The sequence below is a fragment of the Ictalurus punctatus genome, chromosome 22 (assembly GCF_001660625.3).
Source record: "Ictalurus punctatus breed USDA103 chromosome 22, Coco_2.0, whole genome shotgun sequence".
Classification (NCBI taxonomy): Eukaryota; Metazoa; Chordata; class Actinopteri; order Siluriformes; family Ictaluridae; genus Ictalurus; species Ictalurus punctatus.
The window spans coordinates 18446297-18457751 of record NC_030437.2 but is presented as its reverse complement, the minus strand read 5'-3'; the positions used below and the strand labels follow the sequence as shown (position 1 = coordinate 18457751).

The 11455-nt window shown below is 40.4% G+C and overlaps 1 protein-coding gene across 5 annotated transcripts in view; it reads right to left on the bottom strand.

The window, feature by feature from the left end:
• Positions 1-376: 376 nt before the first annotated feature.
• The window catches only part of gnb1l (guanine nucleotide binding protein (G protein), beta polypeptide 1-like), a 38307-nt gene continuing 27228 nt past the window's right edge, over positions 377-11455 (bottom strand). For all 5 annotated transcript variants that reach the window (XM_017452011.3, XM_017452012.3, XM_017452009.3 and 2 more), the window contains one exon: positions 377-2386. In XM_017452011.3, the coding sequence (XP_017307500.2) occupies positions 2120-2386 (267 nt within the window). In that variant the 3' untranslated portion in view covers positions 377-2119. The remainder of the gene's footprint in view (positions 2387-11455) is intronic.

Below are 11455 nucleotides of genomic sequence, written 5' to 3'. Positions count from 1 at the left end.
ATGTCCAGAGATGACAAGGACCGATTTTATGAAGGTCCGTAGTGGGTTGAAGTGGTTTTGTCTTCCTCCACCTTCCTCCGGCCGGCGACTCGCCCGCTGTTATTTTTCCTCTACAAGAACCCCCCCTATCTTCTTCCTGTACAGTCAGATGGGATATTCCAAACTGCGCGAGGCGTTTTGATGTTTTCCCGCCATTTCGTCTGACAGAAGAAGAGGCGCGTGAATCCCCGCGTGACTGAGGAAAAAAACAACCCTTGAACTCGAATTAATATTAATTTATATTATATATATATATATATATATATATATATATATATATATATATATATATATATATATATATATATAAAATTTAATAATTAACTTATTACTTAAACGCTATATGTGAGGTAAATGATGACATTTGAATGGGAATAATAAGAGAATAAAAAAAAAATGTAATTAAAAAACGACGTCATAGGAAATGTAGTTTCTGGCGGGAAATTTTTTTGATAATGGCGGGTTATAAAATGCTTTGGTGTTCCCTGCACTCTCAGACGTAAAGGTACCACCTTGTCACTGGGTTGGTACCATCGATGGTACATCTTTTGTACCTTTAGTACACGTTTTACCTTTAAAAAAAAAAAGTTACGGTAAATAATTGGACCACTGATGTACTGCTAAAACTTTACTAAAAGCTAAATGTACACCAGATATACCTTCCTATATAAAAGTCTCAACGTACTACCATACAGACAATGAAAAGTGCCGTTTGGTACCTTTATTTCTGAGTTTTTATTAAGGAGTAATAGCGATCCTGACATATAGCGATGGTGAATTTGTGGAACTACAGCACACACCCAGATTTAAAAAAAAAAAAACGAATTTATTTAAAAAACCAGTTGACTAATCCGTCACACTCTCACTGTTTAATTAGAACAGATTTCAGTGTAATAAAACACAATAACACAATCAGTGTCGCCATTCATGTGCCTGCTTCAACAGATCTGTTTCTTAGCTAAGCAGGCCCAATGAATCTTGCTAACAAACAGGTCTGTCCGTGCGCTACTGATTAACTTGGTGTGATGAATGCAGGCGGGGTCAGTCCACAGGGCAGCGTTTAAGCTCGCCACCGGTTTCTAAGAAAACAAACCGTGAGTTATGTGCAGCCGCTCAGGTGCGACTTGAGAGCGCAAATACAAATCTATCGGAGCAGGAAAGTAAACAGTGTAGACGGAAAACGGTTCAGCTTTGTGGATGACAATATAACGGATTAAAACACAGCCAGTTTGTGTTTGTGCGGTATTAAGTTGACCATGCTTGATGAATTGAAACAATACGTTTGACCTTTTGAGCTTTAAGCTTGGTAAAGACGGTTAATGGATTTCCTGACAAGAGATTGTTCATTTCAGGATGCCACTTGATGTAGAAATGTTTCAGCAGTAATGCTGTATGCTAGCTCCCAACACACATCAACCCAACATTATTTATTAAACGCTAACATTTTCCACTACACACCACTCATTCGACTTGGCTTACATTCCAGTCAAAGAACTGCCAAGCTTAATGAACCCGTGTGAATGGCGAAGAACATTCTAGACAATTCCCAACATTCGCACACAGGTATGACGAGCCCAACCCAACATTTGTGTTTGATGGTGTTCGGTGAAGGATGCTCCGTCACTGTGTTCTGGGACATAGCTCAGGCCTGGAGCTCAGAGCAGATGGAGGCTCGTGTTAACTTCAATAGCCACAGATAAACACAAAGAAATGGGAGCCATGCTGGAACACATGGCTTGAATTATTAGGCATATGGTCTCTGAGTTTTCTGAAAGTATTCTTAAAGACTCATTCCATTCACGTCTCAGTTATTTAATTGATTATTATTGATTGTTCATCCTTCTGGCTGGAAGTACAGGGCTGCATAAGAACCCCAGTCATAAAATCCATCATCGAGCTTTGTGTGTATCTGTGTGCCAAGCTCAAACTTTTAAGCCTGTTCAAAACCCACTTTTCTTGTAATGTGATGCAAGTTAGCAAGAACCTTTGAAGAGGGAGAAAACTGCTAAGATGCTTCGTTGCAACCTTAATATCCATACAGTCGCATTTTGTGCCCAATAAGTGAAGGTTAATCTATAACTCAGCTCTCTGTGTAAATAGACCAGAGACTGATGCGCTGATCCTTAGAACCTGCTGCCATCAGACGTCTCGAAGGCTCCGGATGGTCGGAGAAGGCCACGCTGTGAACCAAATCTTTGTGGTGCTGCAGGACAGCAAGCGGCTTCATCTTCTTCCAGCCGAAAATCCGCACGCTTCCGTCCCAGCCAGCTGCCGCTACGATCTTACCGTCACCACGGATACGTAGACGGGACACCCCAGGATTGGTCAGTGGGACGGAGTCCTGAATCTGTGGAGCCACAAGGAAGGAGCTCAAGGTTAGCTGGGATGTCTGGGCTGGTTGCAAACGATCACAACGGCCAGTTTGGAAGAGCAGGCTTGAATTATACGTGTATGCCGTGCTAACACAGTGGTTAAGGTTCTGTCCTAGTGACAGGAAGCTTCAAGTCCTGTTAGGACTTCCAGAGAACCACTGTTGGGTATTTGAGCAAGACCTTCAACCTTCAACTACTTAGTCTTGTGCTGGGATTGGATTTGGCGTCACAGTAATTTGCTTCGGATAAAAACATCTACCAAATGTTGAAGTAAGCAGAGTAGTGGCAAACTTCTTAAATGGCACCAGAAACAAAGGGGTAAATTAAGAGTACCTTCCAAACACTACAAGATGTGTCTATGTCTTACTAGTATTCCTTCTAGAACATAAACAATTTAAAGAAACAGCCTAAACTATGGCTGTTATTTTCAAGTCTTGATCCAGACCTTGGCAAGCTTCTACAAATGGCTAATTAGCCCATTACTTAGAATAAATTTGGAATTGGAACTCCAATATATCACAAACTAGCACATGGAACATGCCGGTAATCTTTGCTTTCACACAAAATCTAAACGACTCAAGCGTCGCTCGGGTCAACCGGTCTCGGATAACGAAGAGGAATCGCCGTTTAAATTTCCTGATTGGTAAACAAGTGAGACAAATGAACTTCTTGTTTAGCAATTCAAATCACTGTGAAGTCACATGCATAAAAAAAAAGAAATGAAAAAAAAAGAACAAAGCAAAGATCTGTGACCAGATCCACCAATCAGCTGATGCGATGACAGATTCCCCTACGAACTGGCAAAGGAAATCCGCGCACGACTCCAGCGATTCACTCGTCACCCGCTAAACATTAAAACGTTTCTCCTACGACTATTTGGTTTGGAGTAAAAAGCGTAAAAAAGGCCTGGCTAAACTATCTTCGACAGACAGAATCTGCAAAACAGAAAGCTAAGCTATTTTGCCGAGAGCTTTCATTGGGAGGGTTTGTATTTCTTGAAGCGTTGCCTTTGACAGTAAAAGCTGTGCGCAGCGGCGTAAGGGACCCAATAAATAAGGGGAAGAAACGGCCTCCTGCTAAACGTTACCGATCTACAGAGCCCCTGTGATCTACGGCGGCTCGGAGACCGGATAAATCTCCATAATGGGCAGCACTGTGACATATTGTAAAGTATTACAGCAAGATCATTATCTTCCCTCGCTCTCTGGTGCGAAGACACGAAGGTACGTGCAGCACGAACGGCCACATGCCGTATGCTCTACACGTGTGTGTGTGTGTGTGCGAGAGATTGAGTGAGTGGACATAAGTCTTTGTCTACGTAAGTGTATGCATCTGTTTAAGGATGACCTATTCACATGCACACCCATATGTGCGACTATAATGTGTAGATCTGTATTTATTATATACACATTTGTGTGTGTTTGTAGTCTTTGGCAAGAGACACTGTATAAGTAAATAAATGTGTGTGTGTGTGTGTGTGTGTGTGTGTGTGTGTGTGTGTGTATATGTGTAGCAAGACTGCGTGTATTTGTATGCATAAATATATCCTGTATGTGTTTATATGTATGCATATGTGTGGTGCATAATATAAACACAAATAGTGTATATATATATATATATTAAACACGTATAGCATAGGTGTGTGTGTGCGTATAAATACACACGTAGCATGTGTGTATAAGTGTGTATAAGTGCATTCATGTGTGTATGTTGTGGAAAAAGTACATACTGTGTGTAATTGTAACGAACATACTGATGAATGTGTACACGTGCATGCGTGCTTGCATGCCCGTGTGTGTGTTTTGCGTCTCAACGAGAGGCATCTGGTCTCGATGCTGGAATCAAACGGCCGAGCGTAAAATCGACTTCATAAGCGTTGTCCGGAGAGACTGATGGACTCGTCTGCGTTTGGAGACAATGAAGGATTTGTCAGCGTGCTCCTGCTCCTGCTCGCAAAATCAGAGCCATTCGGGCGTGCATGTGGAAGATATAAAGCAGCCAGGTATTCCCAAAGCGAGAGAGGAGAGGAATGCACTGGCAAAAGCACTGCGTGTCAGAAACGCTAGCAAACATCACTTTAATGCATGGGTGAAAAAAAAAGGGGACAGCTCAGATAAATGGTAATACAGGCTCAGGATCCAAAGCCCATGATTCAAAAATACAAATCCCTCCTCCCTCCCCAATGCAGTTTTAAGCATAGACAACCAAGCGGTTTTAGTTTTTAGCAGTAATAACACTTTCATAGAAAGTTCATAAAAATAAAGATAACACAATGGCTGTAGGTTTTATTATCATTACCTCTAGGCAATTTGATAGAAATTCATGTTAAGCGTGGTTCCGGTTATGGATATGGGTGAGGTTTAGTCATTTATATACATTCACATACACATACTTTTTGTATAAAATATGCAGGATTGCCAAGGTTACACTTATGGTTGAGTTTTGATGGGCTTAGTGTTTAGCAATTAAACAAAATTCCCAAAAAACAAAACTTAACTGGACGAGTATTATCAGTCTCAGCGTTTAACAATTTGTAGGAATTCATATAAAACAACTAGAAAAGTCAGAATAATTAACATTACCAGTAGTGTTTTCGGCACAGTTCTTAGAAATCGACATAATCCAGTTTGTATGAATGGTAATCCATTTTAGCAGACTTAGCATTTAGCAATTCATAGATATTTATATAAGCCAACCCGAAATGTTCAGAAGTTAATATTACCACTATGGATGGGCATTAGTTATTAAGAAATTTCCATTTCTACTCAAGTCCCAATAAGACAATCCAAAGAAACTTGAACTTCGTCGTCATGGTCCCGATCAAGAACAAAAGACAATTTACAATTTGTAGAAATAAATAGTACCACAATCAGGGAGTTAATAATTACCCCTATAATAAATTGGGGAATTTTAGCAAGTCTTAGTGTTGAGCAATTCATTAAAATTCACATAAGCTAACCTGAAATGTTTAGAAGTTAGTGTTAGTGTTATGGGTGGGCATTAGTTATTATTACATTTCCCTTTCTCTTTAATTCCCACACCAAACTACCCAAAGAAACTTGACCTTGGTCATAGGGGCTCCTACAGCATCGAGTTGGCTTGATCAAGAACGGAACTCAATCAGGGATTGCGAAACATTGAGATCTGAGGAGCAACTTTCTCCCACGGACGAGAGGAGGAGGAGGAGAGCGGGTGTGCAAGAAGGAGAGAGAGAGAGAGAGAGAGAGAGAGATGGATCGCTCCGCACTAAAGCTGGTATGCTTTGCCCTAAATGGTCCATCTGGTCCGAATTACTGCGCTGATAATGATGGGTTAATGTGCCTATCTGTGTTTGTTTTCCTTCCCGTAGTTTGTGTCAGGGAAATACATCCAGTTCATTAAGAGAACATACCAGGATGATAAAACGATCACAAGAAAATAAATAAAATAAAAAGGAAAGACTTGCAGAAAGGTGGGGAAAAGAGAGATAACCCTCCTCCCCGCCCCCTCCCATTTAATTTCACTGTGTAAACACCCTTTTACTTTTTACCCTTTTTATCAGAGATGCACCTGGATTTCGGACACCATAATAATCTGAATAATCCTAAAATATCATGGTATCTACAAAACCATGCTGAAGATTCTGATCAGAAATATTAGGGTATTTATTTATTTTATAGGTTAAACAATTAGAAAATAAACAAAAACAAAACATTTGTACTTTACAATAAAAAAAAAAAAAACAAGGAGAATTGGAAATAGTTAATAATTTCCTTTGCTGTCCTGCTTTCCCTGTATCATGTCCTTTGTTAACATCGAATCCTATGTATCAGAAACATATGGACAAAATAGAAACATTACCCCAACTGTGATCGTCTGCATTGATACCCAAATCGGCTTCATTACCCTGTTTTGGTATGTAATCTATGACCCTCTGTTGGTACCAGTTTGCATACTCCGATTCACTACCCGTTTGACATCCCATGTGTTATTATCCAACCTTGGTTCCCATGTTGGTACCTGATCCGCACTTTGTCAGTTCTCAACTTGAACCCCGATTAAAATAGGAACAAGTTCCCTCTCTGTGTTCCCTCATGTTTGTACCCAATCTTTATACCTGATCTGTGGCAACATGTGATATTGTTCAATTTGAGCCCCAACCTGCATTCTGTATATATTCATTCTACATTCCCCTGTGTTGTACCTAATCAGTGTACAACCGACGTGTGCAACCCCACACTGGTACCCAACCTGAGCTTGCAAGTACAGCACGCGGTGTGTTACCCCTTCTTTGGTGTCCAACCTATGCTTGCAAGTACAGCACACAATCTATTACCCCGATTGGTATCAAACAGTACCTATTACCCCCATTTGCTACCCCACAGTGGTACCGGACCTTCCAAGGATAGTACCCGATGAGTGTTACCCCACATTGGTACCTGACCTGAGCTGAGCTTCCAAGGACAGCAACGGATGTCTATTACCCTACACTGGTACCCAACCTGAGCTTGCAAGTACAGCACCCGGTGTGTTACCCCTACCTTGGTGTCCAAACTATGCTTACAAGGACAGCACACAATCTATTACCCCAATTGGTACCCAACCTGTACTTGCAACAACAGCATCCTATTTGCTATCCCACATTGGTAACTGACCTTCCTAGGATAGTACCCGATGAGCGTTACCTCACATTGATACCTGACCTGAGGCTCCAAGGACAGTACCAGATGAGTGTTACCCCACATTGGTACCCGACCTGAGCTTCCAAGGATAGTACCTGATGAGAGTTACAACAGCATCCTATATGCTACCCCACATTGGTACCTGACCTTCCTAGGATAGTACCCGATGAGTGTTACCCCACATTGGTACCTGACCTGAGCTTCCAAGGACAGCACCTGATGAGTGTTACCCCACATTGGTACCTGACCTGAGCTGAGCTTCCAAGGACAGCAACGGATGTCTATTACCCTACACTGGTACCCAACCTGAGCTTGCAAGTACAGCACCCGGTGTGTTACCCCTACCTTGGTGTCCAAACTATGCTTGCAAGGACAGCACACAATCTATTACCCCAATTGGTACCCAACCTGTACTTGCAACAACAGCATCCTATTTGCTATCCCACATTGGTATCTGACCTTCCTAGGATAGTACCCGATGAGCGTTACCTCACATTGATACCTGACATGAGGCTCCAAGGACAGTACCAGATGAGTGTTACCCCACATTGGTACCCAACCTGAGCTTCCAAGGATAGTACTTGATGAGAGTTACAACAGCATCCTATATGCTACCCCACATTGGTACCTGACCTTCCTAGGATCGTACCCGATGAGTGTTACCCCACATTGGTACCTGACCTGAGCTTCCAAGGATAGTACTCAAGGACTGTTATCCCACAGTGGTACCTGACTTGCTCTCGCAAGGACGCATCATGTCCAAACCAATTACAGACCCAGGAGCCACCTCAACTCCACTTCCAAATCCAGTAAAGACATTCAATCGCTCCAACTCACCCAACTTCACCTAACACCACCTGGTTTCATTTCATCCAGTGTATTCAAACTGCTTAGCCACCTCTAAACTAATCTAAGCCATTTCCATGTGTGCAGCTCCAAGTGTGATTTTCTGTTCGTTTGTTTTTTTCAGTTTTTTGACCTTTTGCTTCATCTTCTGAACTACGAGTTTGCTTGTCCTATATTGATCTAGAAATCTGATCGATCAACCCTGAAATTTAGCTTTGTTTTTTCCTAGAAATTTGTGTCCACATTGGTGTATATCTGCTCGTAGAAACGCTAGATAGTAGATGATTTCGAAACGTGGATCCAAGAGCAACTACATGCTCCAAAGATGGGGAAGACTCACCAATTGTTTTATCTCATGTTAATGTTTTATCTCATTAATAAAAGCTGATTAGCGCTCATTAATAAGAAGCTTTCTCCTAGGAGACATGGCTCGAATACTAGAAAAATTTCTGCAACCAGGTTCCAACTATTTTATACATCACTCTTTAAGATCCATCATTCACAGTGTTGCCCAAGTATTTCTTCCAAGCTGGGTTGAGCACAAGTATGTAATATTAATCTCTTTCTAACACACACACACACACACACACATACACACATGCACACTTGCCAAAAACTCCAAGTCCTGAGCTGTCTTAGCTTTGGATTCCCAGCCGAGTCCCGAGACGTTTTCGTGGACGTGAGAAACGAGCCAATAAAAATGCTCACTACAGTGCATTCTTGGCACAGGTGTGATGGTTTGTTTAGAGGGTGGGATATCTGAGTTTGGGCACAGCTGGATGACTTCACGCTGACACAGTGAAACAACTCATCACCACTTTGACAGAAAGGTGCATGTCCGTCTGCAGGGGGGGAAACACACACCGCTTATTCAGAAACACACCACTGCAAAACCTGTGATTAAAGTCTCCTGACACCTGGGATGCCCAAATCCCAGCCTCTTACACACGGAAAAAATGATGACTACATCGGAGCGGTGAGCAAGAACAACCTCGTCAATGAGGAACGCTTCATCGTGATTACTCCTGCAGCTGACAGGTGTGTGTGTGTGTGTGTAGTGTACTTAGGGCATTTTCATTTACTTCCATATTATTTTCTTACACTATACTACTACTATTTTATGATTAACAATATATTATTAGTACTTTAATATTTTTATTATTATTATTATTATTAACAACAACAACAATTGCTGATGATGAAGAAATTGGTTATAATAATAATAATAATCTTTATTTTACAGAGCGCCTTTAAAAGCAGCTTCGCAAAGTGCCGTACACAAAATAAGCAGTACACAGAAGAGGAAAAAAAAAAAAAAGAAGATAAATTGTTGTTACAAACACTTAAATAAATATGAATACTTGATTAAGGTACTAAATATTATACATATAATACAAGTTCAATTATGAAACTGAATTATGAAAGTGTTATTATTTCTAAGCAGTGGAAATATCAACAGTAGAATATTAATATTTATATATGAAGCCTGTTCTAAGGATATTTATTTTATTAAATTATATTTAACTTGTCCATTAAGATGAATCTTAACAATCTGTGGTTAATCTCTAATAAATCACATGGAACTTTTAATAAATGAAAAATACTACTACTGTATTCATGTTACGAATTCATGTTATTCCTACTACAACAATTACACTTGTACATAAATAGACAAATATGAGTACTTTAATAAGGTACAGTAAGATGAATATTATAAGAAATTAGTTTAAAGTGATTTAAAAGTTTTAAGTTTAATGTGATTATTATTATTATTATTATTATTATTATTATTATTAAACTAATGACTACAGATATATACATCACTTCATATTTAACATACATTCTGCACTCTTGACAGACTCATAAAGGGATTTATGGAGGTTGCTGTATTTGGGAGGGCTGATATGAGCGAGGTCAAAGGTCACTAGCGTGCCGCATTCTGGAAAATCAAGGCTGACCACGTGATGTGATGGGGTCCACCTACGAGTCTCTCTCAAGTAGCATACAGACGGACACGGCTTATTTACTCCTGTAATCTCTCTCACACACACACACACACTTCCCTGCATTCACACATGCACACAGGCAAGGTGATATGCATGCGCCATTACTCTTAGTCAACCCCATGTCTCTCTCTCTCTCTCACACACACACACACACACACACACACACACACACACACACACACGAAACCTCTTTCCATTCCAGACATTAAACACCACAGGGAGTGTGTATTGGCCGAAAGGTCGAATCGCTCTTTATCTGCCTCCGATAAGAACCGCTTCCCAGTCCATCACTTCCAACAAAGTTCTGACAGCACACACACACACACACACACACACACACACACACACACACACACAGTCCTGGCTTCCATCAGAAGCAGTTTTAAACCAATATGGAGTGGAAAAAAGGAGAAACGTCAATATTTACCGGCTGTTCAAATACTCAGCCATATATAGTTTCCTGCATTCTGTTACTTTATCAAAAATGCTGTAACTGGACCAAACTCTTTTACAGACGAGTGTGTGATGATTAAGGCCTGCACTAAACTGGTATCTAAAGGCTTCCATTCCTCACGAGCACTGACGACGATATTCTATTTAAAAATCACTTCTTTGTCCTTTTGTTTTATTGCATCAAGGTCCGCGAGGTCCAAATCTGTATCACGTACAACAAAGTAGAAGTCTTTGTGAAAATAAACAGGGTTTATTCTTTCTAACAGGAATAATCTAAAGTAATACCGAAACGTGAGATGAATATTTTAATACCAACATGTCTCCGGTCACACTCATGGGGTTTTCGTATTGCGAAATCATTTCACGGGCGAAACCGTTTTTACGGACGCCATTTCTAAAACATAAAACATGCTCAACATTTCCATGAAGATGCCAATGTTATGTATATAAATATGTAAATAATCAGTGACGGGCTGGTGTGACGGAGCCGAGTCGAATCTTTTCCGAAAACAGCACGTTCTGAAATGTTTTATTCCTCTTTCACCAGAGCGTCGCACTCTTCTATCCGTCTGCAGTTATATTAATGCTGTGCAACGTCCGAAACGCAGGATAGTTCCTGTTCTCATTTACGTTAGAGCAGCTTTTCTACACCAGCCTCTCTTCATCAGTTAAAAAGACTCAACTTTGTCGTATTATTATTTACGCCCGACAGTTACAAAGCACTGGCACTGGAGACTCCTTCCATAAACGTTACCACAAATAAAATCTTAAAGAAAACTTCAAAACGACGTGGTATTTTTTAAACGCGTTTATGTGGGGTGTACGCCGTACGAGTCCCTGTGAATGAGCCGTTACTATAGAAACGCTGAATCATAATTCCCTAATATAATAATAATAATAATAATAATAATCTGTGAATCGAATTACAAGGTACGAGTCGTACTGTTACAGAAAATGAATCAATATCTCCTGACTAACCAGATGAGAGAATTTGACTACGTTGTGGTTTTAGTAATATTAACACGGTCATACATTTTAATGTATTAACTGTATTGATGATAAACGGTAAAGATGAATC